The sequence below is a fragment of the Pistacia vera genome, unplaced genomic scaffold (genome assembly GCF_008641045.1).
Source record: "Pistacia vera cultivar Batoury unplaced genomic scaffold, PisVer_v2 Contig364, whole genome shotgun sequence".
Taxonomy (NCBI): Eukaryota; Viridiplantae; Streptophyta; class Magnoliopsida; order Sapindales; family Anacardiaceae; genus Pistacia; species Pistacia vera.
In genome coordinates, this window is record NW_022196184.1 from 326,736 (window position 1) to 352,233 (window position 25,498).

General features: G+C 33.5%; 1 protein-coding gene and 1 pseudogene across 1 annotated transcript; both read right to left on the reverse strand.

Annotated features, from left to right (window-relative positions):
• Positions 1-5,772: 5,772 nt before the first annotated feature.
• Positions 5,773-24,430, reverse strand: LOC116140146 (annotated as a pseudogene).
• On the reverse strand, positions 18,595-20,711 carry LOC116140160. Its single transcript, XM_031425784.1, has 4 exons — positions 20,592-20,711; positions 19,884-20,003; positions 19,489-19,618; positions 18,595-18,873 (listed from the first exon to the last, which is right to left on the reverse strand). Exons 1-3 carry the CDS (start codon positions 20,694-20,696, stop codon positions 19,502-19,504), a joined length of 342 nt encoding a protein of 113 aa, XP_031281644.1. The 5' UTR covers positions 20,697-20,711; the 3' UTR covers positions 18,595-18,873; positions 19,489-19,501.
• Positions 24,431-25,498: the final 1,068 nt, after the last annotated feature.

The window sequence follows — 25,498 nt, forward strand, 5'->3', positions numbered from 1 at the left end:
ACAAAAGTTATAATCATTTTATTAAAACAGGAAATAAATCCATGATCAAACGACCCTTCATCTTCGTTATTGCTACGTCCAGTGTGAAAGGAAAAAGAAAGAAAAGTTGATGAAAAGTTTTCCTCTTCACATTCAGAGATCATCAATCATGTCTTTTACATGAACTTATATACATGACCATTATCTGTACAATGTTCTCTAGAGAAAGAATGCCTTCCAGTTTTAGTATATTTCCTTTCCTTATTTATATTCTTTACAGAAATGTCCATGTATTATTGTTCTACAAAGTTTACCAAGGAGGAAACCACCAGAATACTAAAAATCTCCCATCTTTTGTCAGGGATCCATAATCCTATTTGTAAAAATCCTGGTACTCCATCTGTGTTTTCAATCAGTTCCCACAAAGTTCCCAGAAGTTAAGGATGGATAGCTGAGCTTTACAAATATAGAGCAACCAACAGCAGCTTAATATGTGAAGAGTTTGATCACTTTCCAGTATAATATACCTGGTGTTATTGTAAAACCCCATTCTTTATATATATATTCTCTTTGGTTTTGTTTATAAGAAGGGACTTTTCTGTCAAATTTTAAAAGTTTGGTTGGGGATAAAAATGAAGAAATGGAAACTGTTGGGTTTGCATGTAGAAGGGCACAAAATCTGGAGGTTTTTGTAAGGAAAAGATGATGTGGCAGGGTTATATAGAATTAAGAGAATTTGGGGGCTGTTGTGTAAAAAAAAAAAATTGTTTTATATAAATTTGGGTTACTCGCACAAATGAAGAAGAAGAAAGTTGAGAGAAGGAAAAGAAGAGAGAGAGAAGCAAGGAAATGAGGAAGAGAAAGTGAGGTGGAGAAGAGAGTGATGATGCATGAGGCAGTTGGGCATTTTGGGTTGAGCTGAAATTTTTGTGAGTGGATTTCCAAATACTTGTTTTAAAAACTCAATTTCATTTGTATGTCAAGTGATGAATTTCTATTAAAATGTTTGGTGCAAAAATTGTTAGTTAATTGTGATATTTGCTAAATCCCACTTTGCATGTTTCAACTGAATTAATTGTTGGATGATTTTGCACTAGATTTGGTTCTAAAGTATGTGATTACATGCTGCATGTTACATGTATATTTATATACTGTTCACATGGAATTAAATGATGGTGAGAATGCTTGTAAGAGGTGTTGGTTGTGTTTGGCTGCTGGAATCTTTTTGTAAGCATGAAATTTTGCTAGTTTATGCTGCTGCATGTTGAATTTGAGTTTAAAATTTGCTATATGGTGTTTGGCTGGGTATATTTCTTTGTCTGATTGTGCTATGTTTTTAAATTTGGTTGTTTATGTGAAAATTTATGGTTATGGGGTTGCTTTACTATGATCGAATGCATAAAAAGAAGTAGGCGAAGTGAACATGAAATGGAGGTGGTTTATTTTGCTGCATGTGGCTTATATTCATGATTTATTTCGGTTTTCAATTGTGATGTTTGCTGGCTACATTTTTGGCCGATTAAAGCAAATGGAGGCTGGGATTTCATGCATTTTGTGGATTGCATTTTTGGCCAATTTATGCATGTAATGGTAGCTGGATTCATATGTCTTTATAGCTGCATTTTTGGTCAATTTATGCATGTGATTATGGCTGGAATGTTGTTGAGAAAATATGTTGTTTAGTGTTTTCAAATTCTTGAATTTAAGGCAATTTGAGTGGAAATTGTATTGAGTTCTTGAGTACTGCTTTTTAAATATTCGGTGGCCCCTTTTTATTTCCATGAGATGCACATTTTCGCATGCATAATGTAATTCATTACTCCTTGATATATATATACTTTGATTATATTATCTGCATATGTGATCAAATTAAAGTTTGACATGTTATATGTAGTGTTAATTGATGGATATAGGGCTTGGGTGTTGGATTTAATTAAATTGGTGTTTGGGGTTCAATGAAGTGAGTAGGCCTAATGGCGTTTGAGTTTAAGTAAATAGGCTTAATGGTGTTTGGTTTATTGAAATAGTTGGGCTGTTGGGTTTTTATTTCTTAATTTTGGGTTTAATGGAGTTGATGGACTTAATTAAATGAGTGGATTAATTATGTTGGTGGGTTTACTCAATTGGTGGACATAATTAAAAAGGGTTGAACTGTCAGTTTTGAAACATGTTTAGAAAATTACAATTTCACCCTTGTATGTGATTTTTTAATATTATGTCATATATGCATGATTTATAAGCACTTATATAATATGCTCTTGACTTATATGTTACTTGAGATTATGCATGAGATATTGGTGGTGCTACAACCACCCTACGAAGTACCCATCCCCCAGTTTCAGGCTTTGCCCATGCGATGCAGGATTCGTTGGGTATTGAGATATTCGATCTTCAAGCTCTACGCATGCGTATTGAGATATTCAATGCTCTGCCTGAGCGTTGAGTCTGTCCGCCAGGTATTGAGATAGTTTTCTTTAGGCTCTGCCCACGCAATGATAGATCTTGCCGGGTATTGAGATGTTTTTCCCAGCTCTGCCTGTGTGTGGGACACCCACCAGGTATCGAGATTTTTCCCCAGGACACTAGTCGTGGTAAAAACCTTCAGTATCAGTTTACTGTTTTGGAGCAGGATATCAGTTTATAGTTTTCAGATACCGGCCTACAGTTTTCTGTATCAGTTAATAGTTTCAGTAACAGTATCAAAATCAGCTTTCAGTTTTAGAATGTTCAAAATCAGATTACAGTACTTAGAACAATTAGAAACGAGTTATGCATGCATACATGAATGATTAGTTGCTTCCATAACATGTTCATAGAATCATGTTGTTTTCAGAATTTCATAAGAACCATTGCATGTCATAACTATTGTTGAAGATATGTTTTGCAAACTCCCCTTTTTCCCCACTCACTAAGTATTCACTCACCCCCTGTTAAAAAAATGTCACCCCCCCCCCCCCCCCCCCCCAAAAAAAGGTGGTTCACAGAGAGATCGTGCTGAGCAGTGAGTCACTGCTCAAGGTTGTGCCACGCGTCAACAACTTCTCATGTGTGTATTATGACATATGTTCTAAAAAAAGAATGGCTTATGTTTGTTTTGTAATAGTCTTATGTTTTTGTTGTAATTACATAAGACTTGATACTCTGTTTCCAGATTTTCATGGATTATGCATTATATTTTTCCAAACCTCCTAAATATATTTATGTACATATTCATACATATATTTCTAATTACATTTTTATACGGATTATTTATGTAAAGTATATTCAGGAACAGGATTTTAGGTTTCACAGTTTTCCCCACACGGCACGTCTTGGTCATTCGAATCTTGTGGGAGCGCCCGAATCCTATGGGATGAGAAAGGTCAGGACGTGTCGTGTCAGTTATCATGTACAGATAATACTGATTAGAAATTTAACCATGATAAGGAACATAAAACTACAGAATGCATATTGGAACGCTTATCACTAATATTGTATAATCCAAAAGTTCAAACCCTTGTAACGGCATAAACTCTAAGTTTGATATTTTCATTGCACTGGTAAGTTTGATATTTCATTGGACTGCTACACTCACATTCGTTACAATTAGCGAAGTTGTACAATATTTAGATTTAATTTTTTCAGTGCAATGATTGTGATCAAATAATAAAAATTAATCCTTGCATTTTGATTATGTGAATACTTGGTTGAATGTAAAAATCTGCAACACCTAAGTTAACCCAAATGAAAATATATACAAACAGAAGTTGGGCATTTTAGTGATCTGTATCATGTGATAAAAACTCACGGTTCTTCACTCACTAATAAAGTTCTCAGATGACAGAAGCTAAACCACCATAACTAGGAAAATCCTTAAAAGACAACAGTTGTAGGTGTTATTTTATGGCAAGATATATATCTTAACAGAAACTAATTAAGAGTTGTTTCTTGTTTTATATCATATATGATTGAATTGGTTCACCGATCCGAAGGAGTATCCAGCAAAACAAAAGATTTTTCAAAGCATCTGCATAAGTTATAATTGACCTGAAAATTCCGAGAAATTAGTTAAGCTCGTTGATGGGCCATGCACATATTGAATAAAGATTAACTAGTTAATAAAGTATTCAGACAAAGAAACAACAGAGAAGAACAAGTAAAATATGCCGTTACCACATGATCATTTAGGCTTCTTTTCCATACAATTTTGTAATGTCAGAAAATTATTTAAAGAACTTTTTTTTAATTGGTTAGATAAAACCTTTCATTTACGCTTGTTTCATTTTTACCCATCCACAACTTTTATGTCTTCATTCTAGCAACTTTAGTGCTAAACTCTAGCGCTAGAATCTACGGGACTCTAGATAGAAATTTTTTAAATTATTCTCCAAATTAGAGTAAGAAATTAAATATCAAATTTTATTTAAACTAATAAATAAATTAACTAATTATATTTTATTAATAAATAAGATATATATATTTTTTAAAGGAATAGTAAATGTATATAAAAGTTATATTAATTTTCTAAAATAAAAAATGAATTTTTTTTTTTTTAACTCTAGCTCTATAGTTGTCGAGCACTAAAGTAGCTTTTTGTAGCAGCTAGGGTTTGGGAAATAACAATTTATTAGGCTCCGTTTGGTTCATTATTGGGTTGTTTTTAGAATAATATTTGTAAAAAAAAGTTAAATTGGGTGGGTATTACGATGTAGAATTTTAAAAATTAACAAAAATACCCCATATGTTTATTTATTTACTAAACACCTTTATAATAAAATATTCAAAGTTAACAAAAACACCCCCAACCCACTCATTAAATATGGACAACCGGCCACCACCACTGGAGGGTGGCCCGAGTCACCGTATCGGCGCATGACCGACTGGATCTTGCCAGTCGTGCGCTGATATGACATTTTCCTGTCAGATCCACCGTGGATCTGGCCATTGATGGCCAGATCTGGCCGCATTTGGTTGTCAACGATGGCCAAAGATACGGCCATCGTTGACGACTATCTACGGCCAAAGATCTGGCTTTTCCGGCCAGATCCACCGTAGATCCGGCCGAAAAGGGCTAGATCGACGCACTATAGGCCAAATTCAGTCGGTAGTGTGTCATTACACCAGATTCCAGCCAGCTTCCGACAGTGGTGGTCGGAATCTGGTAAATTTGGGTTATTGGGATGTTTTTGTCAATTTTTTTTAAAAAAAAAAATTTGGGTTGTTTAGTTAAATTAACAAATTTAAGGGGTTTAAAATAAATTGAATAATTTAGAATTATATTTTGAAAATAGGTGGACCAAACATAAATTTTGTGTTAACTTTATTTCCCAATATATGTACCAAATGGAGCCTTAATTAGTCATTTTTTAATAGATAAAATAAAAACTCCTTTAATTTGTGGATAAATCCTACCAAACCAATATCAATCTTCTTTCATTAGACACGTGATTTTATATATTTTAAAAGGTACAAAATGTGAAAACGAAATTGAAAATTTGTAGTCAGTTGATTCTTTTCTGATTATATATTTGTATCTCCTCTCCTCCACTTAAAAAAAGTAAGTAAAGGAGATAAGGAAACGATCTCCACAGCCTAACCAACAATCGTACCTTTATACTCCTTAAAGGCTCTAAGCTTTTATGACAGCATCTAATACAGAATATATAAAAATTTTAAAGAAGATTTAAGGAAACAAGAATTAAGGTGGTGGCATTAGCTTTATCGTATTCAAGTAGTTGAGCGGCCCAATGCACGTTACCTCATTTATACTCCTTAAATCACGGAAGTATGAAATTTCAGAGATGCCAATCCAGTTTATCGGCTGCCTGCCTGTCTCCCTTTCCTCCTTGGATCAAACTTGTTGTGCCTAAATGTCAGCTCAACAAATGCCTAAAATACAAAATGTACTAGCTGTCAAACTCATACCACCTCAGAAATATTTTATACCAATCATATCTCATTTTAAGATAAAGACAGATGAGAACTCTCTATGTGTCAAGGTAACTTATAAAAACACTCATTACATTTACCTCAAAGGTATATAAATTGACACCTCTCTTCATGAAAATGAAAGGCTAGACAAATGAGAACTAGACATAGATTTAAGCTTTATTATCTTTCTCTATAAACAAAGTTTTTCTCCATCTTTGTATGTCTTACGGGCAATATCATAGAAATAGCCAGAGAATAGCAAAATAACAGTGGATGTAGGATTTGCTTTTGAACATCCGAACCACTATAAAAACTACTTTTGTCTATCTATTATTTATGTTTTCTGCAACACATATAATCTCAGTACCATATTTAAATCTCATGAATCCATCACGTGTAATTTCTAAGTCCGCTTAGCACTTTGCACGTGCGAGTCGTTGGTGTCAAAATCAAGCATCAACAGTTTGGTGGCCCATGCAAGTCTCGAACCTGCGTCCAAGTTCCTCGATGGCGTGGTCAGATCGTAGATTGCACGCATCAAAGTTCTCAGATCACGTGGTCAGATCGCACGCATCAGAGTTCCCAGATGGTGTGGTCAGATCGCAAATCGCACGCATTAGAGTTCTTAGATCACGTGGTCACATTGCACGCATCAGATTCCCCGATGGCGTGGTCAGATAGCAGATCGCACGTATAAGAGATCTCAGATGGCTTGGTCAGATCGCAGATCGCATGCATCAGAGCCCTTAGATCGCGTGGCCAGATCGCTGATCGCATGCTCAAATCGTCTTGATCTTCGGCTTCAAATCGTTGATCTTTAGCTTTAGATTACATGACTAGATCGTTGATCTTCAGCTTCAGATCGCTGATCTTTAGCTTCCGATCGCGTGACCAAATCATAGATTGCACACTCAGATCGTGCGTTCTAGATCGTCGAGATCACGCGTTCATGTCATTTAGATTGTGCTTCCAAGCGCTTAGGTTGCTGATCTCGAGTTCTCAAATCAAGCTTCGCGCTTTCTGATCGAACTCCTTTGGTTCTCAGATCAAGCTTTGCGCTTTCTAATCGAACTCCTTCTGTTCTCATATCAAGCTTCACGCTTTCTGATTGAACTCCTTCTGTTTTCAAATCAAGTTTTGCGTTTTCTGATCAAACTTCTCGTGATCTCAGATTGAGCTCCTTATGATCTCAGATCGAGCTCCTTATACTCTCTGATCTAGCTCCTTATGCTTTTGGATTGAACACATAAGCTAGCTCGTTTGCTTAAGATCGCATGCACCAGATCTTTCAGATTACACGCCTCAAACTCTCAGGTCGAGCTCCTATCAGATCGCGATCAACTCTTAGCTCTCAAATCGCGATCAGCTCTTCGCTCTGAGATTATGAACAGCCTTAGGTCGTGTTCTCAACTCTCTGATAGTGACCAGCTCAACAAGTGCCTAAAAGACAAAGTGTACTAGCTATCAAGCTTATACTGCCTCAGAGATATTTTATACCAACCATATCTCATTTTAAGATAAGGACAGATAAGAGCTCTCCATGTGTTAAGGCAACTTGCAAAAGCACTCATTACATTAACCTCAAAGGTGTATAAATTGACACCTCTCTTCATGAAAACGAGAGGCTGGGCATATGAGAGATAAGCATAGGTTTGAGCTTTATTATCTTTTTCTGTAAACAAAAATTTTCTCCATCTTTATATGCCTTGCGGGCAATATCATAGAAATAGTCATAGAATTGCAAAATAATAGTGGATGTAGGATTTGCTTTTGAGCATCCGAACCACTATAAAAACCCCTCTTGTCTATCTATTATTTATGTTTTCTGCAACGTATATAATCTCAGTATCATATTCAAATCTTATGAATCCATCACGTGTAACTGCTAAGTCCGCTTAGCACCTTGCACGTGCGAATAGTTGGTGTCAAAATCAAGCATCAACAAAACTTAACACCGATGGTCTTGCAAAAGGCAGTCCCGGTCCAGTAGCCTACGGAGGCATTTTTCAAGATGCCGTTGGTTTTTGTTTAGGCTGTTAGGCAATGACCTAGAAATTTCTCGTTTGATCCTCCTTGGGAACTTCGTACAAGATGGAAAAACTGCCTCCACTTGCTGAAGAGAATTTCCTTCTGTTGTGCACACGTATTCAGAGAAGGCAACATGGCAGCTAATTTCTTAGCGAATTTAGGTCTACATTCCAATTCTTTTACATGGTGGGTATCTCCCAAACAACTCTGCATCAGGATACATGGGGGTATCCCAAGCTATCGTTTGCTAAAATAGTTCCCAAACTAGGTTTCTCTCTTCATTTTCGTTTTTGGTGGTCTGCCCCTATTTGTTTGTAAGGCCTTTTTTTCTTTGTTTCTCCGTTGGGGTAAGGTTCTATGTGGCCCCGACTTGTCTCTCTTTTTTCTTTAATAAATTTAATCCTTGTTGCTGAGATTTATTTAAAAAAAAAAAAAAAAAACCTTAAGCTGGAAGGAATACTACACGTTTACGCCTGTTCAAATGTTGTAAAATTTTCATTTGGTTAAGTTCCTTCACCAACTCACTCTCTAAATAAGTGAACGTTTTTCCACAAGGAAAACAATCAAACATTATATAGCGTGGAAAAGTCTCACCTTCAACGTGTGACAATAAAAAAGCTAATCCTTTTTATTAAAAAGGATTAGCTTTTAACTAATCTCAATGGAAAATAAATCGACATTTCTTCACCGGAAAGCGAACGGCTAGATTTGAGAAACAAAGAACAAGTGACACTTTATTCGGCTATTCTAAATGAGATGTACAAGTAAAACATTCCAAAAAAAAAAAAAAAAATACTATAATATCAAACCAGTAGTCAATTAGGAAATGTTCTTGAAAGGGCTTTGAAGACTTGAGGTCAAGTACAATTCCAGCGAGAGAGCCAGCAGCAGCCGCTATGGTGACAATGAGGCAAGCAAAGCTTAGGATTTGGAGGCAAACCCATTTTCTGCTCCACTTTGGTATCTTATTTCGGGCGATATACATCTCCACAGGAAAGTAGGCTGTCAAAGGCCAAAATCCTAGGGTTCCAAGGAGATCAGCTACATCGTTAAGGAACGGAAGAAGTTTTGAAATCACAGTGATTAAGATCACAAATATAGTTCTCCAAACTGAACGGAAGAAGTTGAGCTTGTAGGGTCTAAATCCTGGAATTGGGACTTTAATCTCTTTGTTGATAAATTCGCTGTCTGGGAATCTTTCAGCAGCTTGATTTTCAACGAATGCAAAGAGGGGTTGATTGTAAACTCGGTATGCACCGATAAGATGGATAACAACGGCTGCATTGGCTATGTCAATTAGCCAACATGGGTTACAAAAACCAAAATCTGCAGTGAGGAGGTTTTCCGGTGATAAGTCTCCGAAGGCGGCATAACCAATGAAGCCCAAGAGCATATAGAGTAGGGTTGTTACTCCAATGCTGATCAGTGAAGCCTTGTTCATTATTGTCTTAGCTTCAGATGAAGTTTCGATTGTGTCCTGTTACATATATGCCAATTATTCATATTAATTAGATAAGATTTTTGGCTAAACAAATAGTATAACGTTAATATACGGTTGATTGTTGTAGTAAAAATGGAAGATGTACCTGAATTGGAATATGGACATCGGAGTAAGAATAGGCCAAAGCTATGATACTAACTGCTTGTAAGCTCCTCCATATCTTCTGCCTTAGAGTCGCGGTTCCAATTCTTATGCCAGTTAAATTTCACCTTAACTTTCCAGTTTCTAGTGATTAAGCGAGCCAAAAAACTTATGTTAGCTTTTCTATAACAAAAGTTTCCCATTAAAATTAAAGTTAATAAATGAATTGTAATGTATATGTATTATGCCTGCAACTTTAACAATGCTGAGACAAAGACCAATTCCGGAGTAGGCAAAGGACATGGCAGCGGTTATAATGGAGAGCCACCGTAACTCATTGAAGTCATTAAATTGAGAGGAAATAATAATTTGAATGACGCCGAAAACAATCATCTCTGGATTGCTATTCCATGGTTTATATTATTGTGATCACCTATGTGAAAAGACTTTGACCTTCAGATTGCTCTTATTGACAAAATAAACCAAAAACTCGTTAGCCCATGGAAAAACATTACAAAAAATTAATTAAACAAGAAATCTCAATTCTTATTAAAAAGGAAATTTAAAAAATAATAATAAAAAAGGTATAACGCACTTTATGCTCATAGATGACGTTACAATATAACCAATGAGTCTACCAAAAAGGTTCATGCAGTAAATAAGCCCCCAAACCTTAAATTTATCCCCACCTGAGAAAGAAACAAGAAAAATTAATTGGATACATAAAAGTGCAAAACTTTTGGTTAAAAAATGGATCTCTCCTATTAATTTGATTAAGAATCTATATGCACCCGTAAAGTAGTATCCACCTTCGATTTTGGATACAACTATTCTCTAAAAATCCCACAAATATAATCGCAATAATTAATTGTATTAAATTCTCTATAGATCGATATTTCTCTTCATTTCCTGAAAATATATATATTAATTTTTATTGCAAAAGGCCCACATGTCATATCTTAATATGATTCAAATTTGCCAAGGATTGATCTAACAACATCCATTTAAGTGTAGTTTCTCTTTCCGGTACCAGGATCTGGATAAGAAGCAGTGAGAAGAGTAGAAGTGAGTAAATGAGAAAAGAGATCAAGAACATGATAGTTGGCCCTGCAATCCATCCCAGCTGAGCTGTGGCCCAAGGCAGGGATAGAACTCCTATCCCTATAGCAGTGGTTATGATATGAGCACTTACAGTCCAGAGAGTACCTAGTACAAAAACAAACACGAAATCAATTATTAACTAAACTTTAACTGAAATTATAAGTTTTACTAAAACTTACATGTTCGCTTAGAGTGGCCATTATCATCGATGCATTTAGAGCCGCCTTGATGATACTCGCCGATGGAAAGACCGAAAACTTGGTTTTCACCCATCTCTGTGATGAAAAAAGCTAACATAAATCAGCCTTTTTTCTTTTGTAATCTTAATTAAAGTTAATGCGCTATATAAATGAGAACAAAAACAAGCTTTGAAGAGAGTTAACAGCAGAGATATCTCAACTCTGCTTATGAGTGTGTTAAACTAATACTGAGATTTTTCACACCTGTGAAGCAGGGTCGGACCCAGCCCCTTCCTCACATTTTTTTAAAAAATTGTTTATATAGGTTTATAAAAAAATTCTATATATATATATACACACAGACACATATATGCCTATCTTTATATTTAAAAAAAATAAAAAATATTATACATATATACAGACTCATAAAAAAATTGTTATTAATATATATATTTCACGCCTACATTATCTTAAAAGTTTAAAACTCTCTCCACTATTTTCTACATGCATCTGTTCTTTATGATTTTACCCTTAAAATTCTTTATTCTCTCTTTCACTTTCTCTATGTTATTCGCTCTTAAAACTTTTGAAGACCGAAATTGTTGCAGCTTTCAATCATCAAGGTGCCACAATTAGCTTCTTTTTCTGTTTTCTTAGTTTAGGTATGTGTATTACTCATTTCATTTTAGTTTATTTAAGGGTTGAATTATGCTTATTTTTTGGAGGATTTTTATTCTAATTTGATGGAAAAAGTGATGGATCTTGTGAGTTTATTTTATGTTTTGTGTTTAAGAATGTTCCCGCTTTCCCAAATTAAACTTTAGCTATATTTTACTGAACGTTATTCTTCACCTATCACTTTCTTATATTTCAAATGTCACAATTTAGCTGCTTAAAATTATTAAAGAAGTTTGATTATTATCTATGTTTATACTAAGAAAATTTCTCATTTTTTTTATTAATTCATATTAAAAGTCAAGGTAAAATTGACTTAACTTAAGTTTTTGTTAACTTTAGCTTAGGCTAGTCCTGATCAAAGTCATGAAAATTTATATTATAATTTAAAAAAAAAGAAAAAAAAAAAAAAAAAAGAGAAATAAGAAATTTGTGTAGAACATTTTTGCGGAATTGTGATTGTTGTAAATTCTTTTAATTATATTGGATTTAAGTAAATCGTTAGATTCTCATGGTCTTTTGCTCTCTTTAATTGAAGAGGTTTTTCCTTGTAAATTTTTTTTTTTTTGTGTTTTCTCATGAATTGAATGTTATTTTCAATATAATTTGTTCAAAATTTTGCTTCTAATAGGTTTATTCAAGTAGTAAAGTATTTTGTTATTGTATTATTTTATTTCATATTATTAATATTATATTATTTTTTTTGTTTTTTAATTTGGTAATTTTTTTAAATTTTTTACTAGTTATTTGATAAATAAGGAAAAAGCCACGAAGCCTCCCCAAGTAAAAATCCTCGGTCTGTCACTGCTGTGAAGTGTCAACAGAAAGTCGAAAGGATTTAGAGCTGTCTCAAGGTGTCAGTGTAGCTATCTACTAGCTATAGCTTGAGAGATAAACAAAAAAACGACAAATAGTTTGGTGCAGGAGATGGTGAACAGAATTGAACTGTGCGTTCAAAATAAGCAAATGGCGTATTTATACAACTAGGAGAAGGGCACTATAGTCTATTAACATTGCACTCCACCAACTACATTCTTTCATCGGCTTTCACTGTTGAATTTCCAATTCTGACCTTGTTTATCAATCACTTCCTCAATTATGCCATTTGTCATTTCCGACAGTGTTCAGTCTTATCATTTTCAGCAGTTAAATACGCTAAAAAGCTATTCAATTTATGAACATATGTGTTGTTAATTTAAAGTGAGCATTAATTTTAAGTTTTATTATTGTATATAATAATTTTAATTTTTATAAATATGAGAGTTAATGATATTATAAGTTAGGTTAAGATTAAAAGATAAACCTGATTAATCTAAGATAATAAAACTATAGATTGAGCGAACGTTAGAGATAAATTATCGTGATTTGTGAGACTTTGATAAATTCCATAAAACTTAATGATCTCTTAACTTTTAAATTTAACTTAGAAATATTTTGAATTATTGCTTAAGAGTTAATTCGTTAATTATTCGATAGAAAGTTAGTTGAATATTAGAAAGTTTAGCCTTTAGAATAAATTTAATTAGGTTAACAATAATTGTCAATACATAGAATTAAATTGGCGTAAAATTTATGTCTTATGTTTAGTTATATTGATTTTTTTACCAGAGTGATGACTAACAATAATTATACTGAGTACTTCGAAAAAAACTTCAATAAAGAAATCATTGGGAGCACACGAAGTGGGAAAGACTACCATTCGCCATTGGCCACATCACCTGGGTTTTAGTTATTGTCTGCAAAAATGATTTTAGTTATTGTTACTATAGAGCAGTGAGAAAGTGATCGTGCGGGGTAGGGGTGTGCAAAAAAAAACTGTTAACTGACACGTTAACCAAACCGAACCAATCCCAAATTTTCAGGTACAATTTTGGGTATTTATTATGTGAAACCCGAATTTTTAGTTCAGGTATTTATTTTAAGAGAACCCAGTACTCGGTTTTATTCAAAAAAAAAAAAAAAAAAAAAAAACCCTATTTTTTAACTAATGTTTCTAAACTCACCCTCCTTGTCTTTTGATAGTTATGCACCTCTTTGACACGAGAATTGAGAAGGTGAGCCTCAGCATCCTTGTCTTTTGATTCTCTTGGTGCCACCTAGGGCTGCAAACGAACTGAACAGTTCGCGAACGTTCGTTGTTCGTTCGATTACTATTCGATAATGTTCGCGAATATTTGTTCGCGAACAGTTCAATAGTTGTTCGATAATATGTTCGATCGAGTTCGAACAGGGGTTATTCGTTCGATTATGTTCGTGAACACTATACGTTCGACTAATCCATCCGTTCGATTGTTCGTTCGTTTATGTTCGAAAAATATGTTATGCATTATTATAATTAATTTTTTTTTTCATTTTTATATTATGTTTGATTTAATTTAGATGAATTTTTTTTAATGGTAATCAATAATAAAATATTATGATACTTTTGTTTTTCTTATATATATAATATGTTTGGATTTTTTTTTTCCAAATGTCATCAATAATTAAATATATAAGTATATAGAATTTTAATTAAAAAGTAATAAATTATTATGATACATAGCATGACAAATTTAATAACATAATAAATTGTATAATCAAGTGATATATAATATAGTAAATCCAATAACATAATAGCTTCATATTTTTCTAAATGTAATCAATAATTAAATATTATAAGATAGCATTTCAATTAATAAATAATAAATATAGTATGGTAAATTGATAAACATAACATATTGTATAATCAAGTGATGTATAGCATACCAAATTTAATAATATAATAGTTTAATTAAACCTAAATTAATCACACATTTGTATTGATCATTTATTACAATAAACTCTCATATCACTATGAATTTATAGGTGTTGGTACAGAATAAATATGTAGACAGTAATGATAATATATATATATATATAATTAATCACATATATGTATTGATCATATATTACAATAGATTTTCATTCCACTATAAATTTATGGGTGTTGAATTGTTGATATAAAATATATATGTAAACATTTAAAATATTTATGATAATTCATGTAATGATAATAAATATATGATAACCTATAATTTTGGTAATTTCATAACATATTTAACCTATGATTAATATATGTATGATAATAATTTTGTATATACACAATTAACAATTATATATAACAAATTAATCACACATATGTATTGATCATATATTATAATAGGCCATCATTTCACTATGAATTTATGGGTGTTGATACAAAATATATATATACAACAAATTAATCACACATATGTATTGATCATATATTACAATAGACTTTTATTCCACTATAAATTTATGAGTGTTGATACAAAATATATATGTAAATATTTAAAATATTTAGGATAATTTATGTAATGATAATAAATATATATATGTAAACAAATTCCTTTTGTTTGTGTCATGTTTGATATGGAACTAAATTTGTTTTGAACGATTTATTGTTCTGTTTAATTTGTTTTGAAGTTTTATTATTTATGATGATTAGTTATTTTAATTTAGTGAGTTTTTATTGATTTGTTTAAAATATAAATATAGATAAAGAGTTGGTTTATTTTCAAATGTTGAATTAAATGGGTATGAATTATAAATTGTTGCATATTTGTTTTTTAGAGCATGAATTGGAAAGTTAGTGTACATTTTTTATTCGAACATTTATTTACAAGTTATTGAACGAGTTATTCGAACAGGTATTTACAAATTATCGAACAAGTTAGTCGAACAGGTATTTACAAATTATCGAATGAATTATCGAACGAGTTAGTCGAACAAGTATTTACAAATTATCGAACGAGTTAGTCGAACGAACAAGTTAGTCGAACGAGTTAGTCGAACAAGTTAGTCGAACGAACACGAACGAGTTACGAACGAGCACGAACACGAACACACATCATGTGTTCGTTCGAACACGAACACGAACACGAACACGAACACGAACACGAACAATCGAACATGCTTATCGAACGATTTTCGAACGGGCCTGTTCGTTCATGTTCAGTTCGATTGCAGGCCTGCGGCACCGTCCTCAACAAAATTTCATTATTTTTTTTTTTCCTTAAATTTTTGTTTCCCGCAAATTCATATTACCTGAAATGTTTTTTTTTTTTTTTTAACCATCCTGATTAATTGTAGGTTGCCATAACTAATAAATACATCATTAATAATAATAGATTTTGAATTATCATCAATTGATCACAAATGAACATGATTATCATTTCTCAAACATTACAGATAATCATTTCCTTCAAAATTAACTACATAATAAATGATATTTTATTTAGTTGTGATTTTCAGATTATTAGTCTTCTGTCTAATTAATAATTGGAACACGAGCAAGTACTATAAATGTCCAGCATATCATTTCCACCACAATTGTTGCCTTACACCTCAGACATTGTGAAAGATGACAAGAAAGCAAGTTTGCAATCGGAGATTGAGAAGCATTAGATTCAGATATAAACAATAAGTCATACGGAGCCACATTTGGAAATTATGTCTTTTTATAATGTTTTCCGTAAAAAATGAACTTGAATATAGAGGAATATATGCACCCAAAATATGGGGGAAAACATGCTCTATTCAACACGGCAAAGTTTACTTAGTGCTATGGAGATTCTGCTTTTTTGACTTAGCTCCTTCCCTTCCCATATCTGAAAGCCTGCCTCCGCATTTTTTTTAACTAAAAGTATAGGCTTGGAATTAAAAAAACTGAAGATGTGTACACCGCAAGGATATATATATATCCTCTAGCTAAAAATTATTTACTGATCCTCCTTTCGTTAAAAATTACCATAAAACTTTCAAAAAATTATAGTATGATCACGTTTAAGTGAATAAAACATTAAGTAAAACTGAAAATGATAGAAAATAAAATTATGAATTGTATTTGTTTGCAAAACATTTGATATTTGGTGTATATTAAATCTTAAGTATTTAAGTTATTAAATTAAAAGTTGATGTAGTATATAGAAGGAATTGTATCTGCAAACTAAAATTTAAAATGTAAAAAATTAAAATTCATGCAAAGTTATGCAAATTCGGATACCCAAAAAACCAGATACTCTAAAAAACGGTTCGATTAGCGGGTAACCCTTAGGGGTTTTTCTGTCAAAACCGGTTTAGGTACCTGATTTTTCACAGTCCTGTGGGGTAGAGCGGAAACATTTGCACAACCTTTTATTACAGAGAAAAACAGCTCTGAAGGTGGTGAAGTTTTTGGGTCAAACTGGTTGTTGACTACACGCTTGTAGTCTGAGTGGGTTTCTTTGTATAACTTGAGGAAAGAGAGAGGACGAACCTCCAAAAAGTAACCTCCCTCTACAGTCTACAGTACACACCAATCCCCATAATTAGACCGAATGACTTACGCATACCTAAGGTTTGCCGAAACTACAAGTTGATACCCAAAATGTTTTGAAATGATAAATAGGTACCTTCCGTCATGTTCTATTAGTGATTTTCGTTTGATAATAGTGAAAAGACTAGAATGCCTTTGAAAGTTTGATATTTTAGGTTTTTATAAATTTAAAAATTTCTAAAAAAACCCCCTAGGTTTGCTAATTTGACTAAATACCTCAATATATAAAAATTTTGTAAAACAACAAAAACACCCCCGTCACCCGCAGTGCCAGATTCCGGCCACCACTGCCGGAATATTGCGTTACGACACAGACCCATCGGATCTATGTCGTAACGCGTAGATCTTGCATTTTTCGGTAAGATGCGTGGCTTATATGGCCGGAAAAGGCCAGATCTACGGCCAAATCTGGCCGAAAAATTGCGTTACGACACAGACCCGTCGGATATGTATCGTAACGTGTCGATCTGGCATTTTCTGACCAGTTCCGTTCGGATCTGTATCGTAACGTGTCGATATGTCATTTTCCGGCCAGATCTGGCCGTCGAGGCCGGAAAAGACCAAACGTAGATCTGGCCGGAAAAGGCCAGATCGACGCGTTACGACACAGATTTGACGGGTCTGTGTCGTAACGCAATATGTCGGCCAGATTCCGACGGTGGTGGCCAGAATTTGGCACTGCAGTGGCGGGGGTGTTTTTGTTATTTTTCAAAATTTTTATATATTGGGGTATTTAGTCAAATTAGCAAACTAGGGGGTTTTTTAGAAATTTTTAAATTGATAAAAAACTGAAATATCAAACTTTCAAGGGCATTCTAGTCTTTTCACTATTATCAAACAAAAATCACTAACAGAACATGACGGAAGGTATCTATTTATCATTTCAAAACCTTTTGAATACCAACTTGTCGTTTCGAAAAACTTTGGGCATGTGTATGTCGTTTGGCCCCCCATAATTATTTCCAAATAAGAGGCTCCTGTGAAAAGCTCGCGCTCGTTTGAGTGTCTAAGTCCTGACATTCTCATTTCCGCCCTTGTCATTCTCATTATCAACAGCATAAGTTCTCACTTTCTCCCTTCATAATTTATATGTAACAAGTAACTGAAATTTCATGTGCAATCTGTTGTAAAAATTGTAATATAAAGATGACAAATTAAATTGGGAGCACTCTAGAACAATATCTATGAGTTACAATACGTGAAATACGCAGAGCAATACAAATTAGGAATATGAGACATGTACAGAGCAATATGAACTAACTAGGAAACTATGTAAGTATCTTCATATAACGCACAAATCGTTAGCTTCGTTTACCCTTGTTGGTGAAGGGCTAACTCGACCCTACACAAATTTCTCTTTTTTTGTTGTTTGAAAACTGTAAAGTTAGTGTTTACTATATGATTTTTCATTTCCTATTTTCAGAAAATATTTAATCCATATTTTTCTCAGTATTTCGTATTTACATTTTTATTCTATTTTTCCGAAAATATAAAAAAGTACTATATCGAAGGCTTTTTCTTGTTTCACTGCTTAATTTTTTATAATGAATCAAACATTGACTTTAATCTCAAAACTACAAAAGTTATAATCATTTTATTAAAACAAGATATAAATCCATGATCAAACTACCTTTTATCTTCGTTATTGCTACGTCCAGTGTGAAAGGAAAAAGAAAAGAAAACTTGATGAAAAGTTTTCCTTGTAAACAAGAGCTTCACATTCAGAGATCATCAATCATGTATTTTACATGAACTTATATACATGACCATTATCTGTACAATGTTCTCTAGAGAAACAATGCCTTCCAGTTTTAGTATGTTTCCTTTCCTTATTTATATTCTTTACAGAAATGTATTATTGTTCTACAATGTTTACCAAGGAGGAAACCACCAGAATACAAAAAATCTCCCATCTTTTGTCAGGGATCCATAATCCTATTTATAAAAATCCTGGTACTCTGTGTTCCCAGAAGTTAAGGATGGATAGCTGAGCTCTACAAATATAGAGCAACCAACAGCAGCTTAATATGTGAAGAGTCTGATCACTTTCCGTAATAATATACCTGGTGTAATCAAATACACATAATACTGATTAGAAATTCAACCATAATAAGGAACATAAACAGCAGAATGCATATTGGAACGTTCATCACTAATATATTATAATCCAAAAGTTCAAACCCTTTAATCGGCATAACCTCTAATTTGATATTTTCATTGCACTGAAAAGTTTGCAATATCAGCGGACTACTACACTCACATTTGTCACAATTAGCCAAGTTGTACAATATTTAGATTTAATTTTTTTTCAGGGCAATGTATTAACCAATTGTCATCAAATAATAAAAATTAATCCTTGCATTTTGATTATGTGAATACTTGGTTGTATGTAAAAATCTGCAACACCTAAGTTAACCCAAATGAAAATATATACAAACAGTAATTGGGCGTTTTAGTGATCTGCATCATGTGATAAAAAATCACAGTTCTTCACTCACCAATAAAGTTCTCAGATGACAGAAGCTAAACCACCATAACTAGGAAAATCCTTAAAGACGACAGTTGTAGGTCGTACATTTTTCAGGAAAATTTCATAGCATCCAGTTCAAATATGTGCAATAAGTGCAAGACAATGGTGTGATGCTCACAAAAGCATATAGAAGAAAAAAATGGCTTACCTTAACAGTTCGGTCAGCATATCCAACAAAAAGCTTTCCTTGCCAGTAAAACAAAGCTGTTACGACAGAACCACAGGATATTGAACCAATAGGCCATGGCATCCACGTGAAACTCATTCACCATTAGTTCCTACAAATTGATAGCAACACTGATGAGTAACATAAGTTCCTAAATAAATGAAATATATATTAAATTTAATTCAGAAGAGTTTAGACAGAAACAGGATATTATTAGCTTAAAGTTAAAATCACAGTTGAAAGGAACTTTCAAATGCAAATATGTACTACATTACAAGTTCTTAAATAGGTTAATATCAGCCATGAATCAGCTTGTCCGCCTTCAAGCCATACAAGAATTGATGTAATCAATATAATGAAAAAAACAAATGATGCACCTGCACACTGACAGTCTTGTCCCAGCCTCCTGTAAACAGCCATTTCCCCTCCATGCAAATAGACAGGATGGAACCATTATGTGTTTGCATGGATTTCATTAACACATCATTACTCCAGACCTGCAGGATGTAGTGATGAAAGATAAAAAATTCACTGACCAAGTTAATCAGGAAAAAAGCTTGAAAGGAAAGCAGCAAATCCATATTGGTATTCCCCATGACAAGGACACACAACTATATATTCCCTATTGGCTCGAAAATCATATTCATGTGCATGTTCGAGCATACACATTTTTGAATGCGGAACTGCAGATGCACAATACTTGAGCATATAAATCAATCTTTCCTCAAGCTCATGCAGTGTAATTCTAGCATTCTACATTAACTATCTACGAAGTCATAAACTGCAGAAATCAAAGTAAATGGTCAAATCTCATATCCTCCCAGAAGTGGTGGTCGTTAAACACTCCGTAAGGATTCTGCCACCTAAGCTTCATAATTTTATGATGCTAATAAAATATTAAATTCTGTCCCACAGTGTCACATGCGAATTCTCTGCATAACATGACCAAAATAACTTTGGCAGGCTATTATAGACCACCTTGAAAGTTCAACATTATTTTACTTACATGTAGTGTCAGCTATTCAATGCCCATAAAACATAAACAGATCAAACCTAGCTCAAGCAAGTATCAGAGACTACAACACCTTTATAGATCCATTTTCATGAGCTGCAACAATAGTATGCTGATTGGCAGTAAGTGACAAGACAGAGTACACATTGCCCATACTGACTTCCTCCAACACCGTCATCAGACTATGATCACTTAGACTATGTCCGGAAACTTGTGTGGCAGGTTCAACAGGCAGCTGTCGCAGCACGTGTGGCCGCACGCGAGTACGCGTGGAATTGTGTACTCGCTGTCGTAGGAATGTAAGCACACCGGACACTCTGGCATTTCCATCGTCACGTCGAGACGAGGGACAGTACGACCACTTCGTACCAGTAACAGTAAATTGGTTAATTTGGTTTAGCCAAAGGCGTTACATACTGTTCATGAACGACGTCGTTGATAACAAATTACAAGAGAGAACAAGAGCATGATAATTGGTCTAAAAATCCATCCAAGTTGAGCGGTGGCCCAAGCCAAGGACAAAACTCCAGACCCCATAAGTGCTGTTATTATATGAGCACTTGCAGCCCACACAGTAGTTCCTGACGATTGAAAAACAAATGAACATACTTTCAGGAAAAGAATTTTGAAGTTTGAACAGAAAAATTAAACGGTTCATATTGTTAATTGCATGCATCCTTTGAGAAAGTTTAAAAAAGAAAGTTACCTGTTGCCGTGCGGCGGCCATCATCATAAGGAATTGGAGTTGGAGCCGCCTTGAGGATGCAAGTTAATGGAAACTTGAATCTGGGTAGCAGTCTTGTCACCCATCTTTGCCTTCAAAAGGAAAAAAACACAAATAATATTAAGCCTTTTGAAGCAACTCTAGCAGTCTACCTTGATGAAATTTATTTTAAAAATTAACAAAAACATAATTAAGTCATCAGACTCTTACCTTGTGTGTCCTCCCTTGATTATTTGTGGAAACTTGGCTGTAAGAAGCAGAACAACAACGTAACTCTATAAGAAGAAACAAGTTATTTGGAAGCATTAAATAATCGTTTTCTTTTGAATACAACTCAACCATCTTTGTTCAAGGAGAATGAAACTTTATTTTGCATGCACCGCTCATAATTTATCATAGCGAATCTTACAAAAATAGTTTCTTTAATGAAAAAAGAAAGAAAAAAAAAGAGTTAATTCTTTGGTTAGAAATTACATTTCTTGGAGGAAAAGTTTTGACTTGCAAGTATACTACTGCAATTAATATTACAAATTAAATATAAAATGAAAAGTAATTAATTATATGAAGGAGAAGACTCCTATAGTGCTACAAGAGTCTGTCTGTGCACTATGTAGAGTAGTTGTGTCGGAGGGCTTTTAGCAACAAGAGACCGACCGTCATCTTTGAAAAGCAGTTCCTCTTATCTCTAAGGATTTAACTTTGCTTGTAAATCAATAATAACTAGGTTGAAAAATCCAACATGACTGAACTAATAATTTAGCCAGTGACAGGTGTAAGTCAAGCTTGATGAATGAAGATTGAAGACTAAAAATGAGGTAAAATTCATTCCAATTTGAACATGCACAAAAAGTTCCGTGGTATATATAACAACAGGCAGATTTTGTCAAGCCCTCTTCGCGATCGCTGGATAGATCAGAGATCGAATATATTATTTTATGGCAAGATAAATATCTTAATAGAAACTAATTAAGAGTTGTTTTATATCATATATGATTGAATTGGTTCACCAATCCGAAGGAGTATCCAGCAAAACAAAAGATTTTTCAAAGCATCTCCATAAGTTATAATTGACCTGAAAATTCAGAGAAATTAGTTAAGCTCGTTGATGGGTCATGCACATATTGAATAAAGATTAATTAGTTAATAAAGTATTCAGACAAAGAAATAACAGAGAAGGACAAGTAAAATATGCCGTTACCACATGATCATTTAGGCTTCTTTTCTAAACAAATATTTAATGTCAGAAAACTATTTAAAATAACTTTTTGCTTTTGACAAGTTAAAATATGATACTTTCTTAATGGGTTTAGTAGACAAGACATTTCATTTAGTTTTGCTCCTACGTCCTATCCCTCCACAACTTTCATGACTTCACTCTAGCAACTCTAGCGTTGAAGTGACTTGCGCTAGAGTTATTATCATTTTTTTTTTTTTAATTATTCTCCAAATTAGAGTAAGAAATTAAATATCAAAATTTATTTAAACTAATAAATAAATTAACTAATTATATTTTATTAACAAATAAGATATATATTTTTTTTAAAAGGAATAGTATATGTATATAAAATTTATTTTAATTTTCTAAAATAAGAAATGAAAAATAATTTTTTTTACTCTAGCGCCATCGTTATCGAGCACTAAAGTAGCTTTTCGTAGCAGCTAGGTTTTGTGAAATAACAATTTATTAATTAGTCATTATAGCTCTTTTTTTAATAGATAAAATAAAAACTCCTTTAATTTGTGGATAAATCCTACCAAACCAATATCAATCTTCTTTCATCAGACACGTGATTTTATATATTTTTTAAAAAAAATGCTATCCTTACAAAGACTCATACAAAGAAGGTTACAAAGTGATATCATCTAGAAGAAAAAAAACAAAGAAAAAACGAAAAAAAGAAAGAAAGAGAGAGAGAGAGAAATCATGAAAATCAAGGGTGGAGATTGTCTTTATATGCCCCTTAGCATTGCTCATTTTAAAAGATACAAAATGTGAAAACGAAATTGAAAATTTGTAGTCAGTTGATTCTTTTTTGATTATATACACTTCAAAAAAGTAAGAAAAGGAGATAAGGAAACGACCTCCACAGCCTAACCAACAATCCCACCTTTATACTTGATGCGACTAAATCAAACTTAGCAAGTGCACTAGTCGTGTTCAAGTAATAAAGTGATGAGTTTGAGTATCGTCCCACAGAGATCAAAGTGAATATTTGTAATTACCTAAAACTACCTACACGTTATTTGAGAAAACAAAATCTTAGAGTGTAAAAGTAACGGATTAAAAATAATTAAATTAAACAAATAAATAATGTGATGAACTTTGCAATATTAATGAAGTTAGGGTACAGATTTCCCCCTAATTATGCTTGACAACCACTCTTAGTACCTGTTTGTGCTATGAATTGGTAGGATTCTTCTAAGGCCAATTATCCTTATTCAAGCATAATATTCAACTTAATACAGATCCATATTCGGTTACTCTGAAATTAAGAAGCATAAATTCATCAATCCCTTACNTGTAGTGTAGCCACTGGCAACACCGAAAAGGCTCATGTAATAAACAACTCTGCATATCTCGAACGTAATCCCACCTGAGAAAAGTAGAAACCTAACGAGTAAGATATTTAAGTTTTAAAACAAAAAGTTTCCATAAAAAATTTGTAACTTTGATCAATACTTTCACTAACGTAAAGTGAAATTTACCAAGTTTGGATCGAATAACGTCCATGTAAGTGTCGTTTGTGTTGCCAGTGACTAGGTCCCCAGAAGGGCAGCAAACAGCAGCAGCAAAAAGAGTGAAAGTGTAGCAAGTGACTAGAGAGAACAAGAGCATGACAATTGGTCCAAAAATCCATCCAAGTTGAGCGGTGGCCCAAGCCAAGGACAAAACTCCAGACCCCATAAGTGCCGTTATTATATGAGCACTTGCAGCCCACACAGTAGTTCCTGATGATTGAAAAACAAATTAACATACTTTCAGGAAAAGAATTTTGAACGGAAAAATTAAACGATTAATATTGTTAATTACATGCATCCTTTGAGAAAGTTTAAAAAGAAAGTTACCTGTTGGCTTGCGGCGGCCATCATCATTGGAGGAATTAGAGTTGGAGCCGCCTTGAGGATGCAAGTCAATGGAAACTTGAATCTGGTTAGCAGTCTTGTCACCCATCTTTGCCATTAAAAGGAAAAAACACAAATAATATTAAGCCTTTTGAAGCAACTCTAGCAATCTACCTTGATGAAATTTATTTTAGAAATTAAGAAAAACATAATTAATTCATCAGACTCTTACCTTGTATGTCCACCCTTGATTATTTGTGGAAACTTGGCTTTAGAAAGCAGAATAACAACGTAACTCTATAAGAAGAAACAGGTGACTTCAACTTAATTATCCGTCCAGTTAAATGAAGGCCCTATTTATAATTATTGGGAAGACAATAGTGCGATGATAAGTATTTGGAAGCATTAAATAATTGTTTTCTTTTGAATAGAACTCAACCATCTGTGTTCAACACGCACCGCTTATAATTTATCATAGTGAATCTTACAGAAATAGTTTCTTTAATGAAAAAAGAAAAAAAAAGTTGATTCTTTGGTTAGAAATTACATTTCTTGGAGGAAAAGTTTTGACTTGCAAGTCTACTATTGTAATTAATAAGACAAATTAAATATAGAGTAATTATAACGACAAGAACCACCCAAGGTTTGGCCTAATAAATTGTGCCCACCCTAAAAGTTTCAAAACGACAGTTTCCCACCCACCCATCCAATTCTTCCGTTTATTTAAACTTCCGAAGGATATAATGGTAAATTCAGTTTATTTTAATTTTTAATTTTCTTTTATAAATTTTGATAAATTGCTGTCGGCCATTGTCCCCTCCCCTTCTATACCCTCCCTCCTTTTCCATAACCTCTGTAACCACGACCTGCTGCCGGCCCAGTGCGAATCCATGCGTCTTTTTTGGGTAAAAGTTTATTATAAAAATAATAAAGAATTACATAAAAAGGGCAAGAACCTTAAGCACCAACATCTTTGGACATGACCAAGGAACAAGCTACACACAAGGAACTCAGGGCAGGGCACCCAGCAAAAGACTACCTAAATCAGCAGACTACCTGGATCAGCAAAAACCACAAGACCTGTAAGATGCTAAGTATAATGTAAGTCCAAACCAACAGGTCTATACAAACAGCAAAAAGGCCCTCAGAAACAATCTCAAAAAACTAGTTTCCAACGACTGAATCAGCCTGTA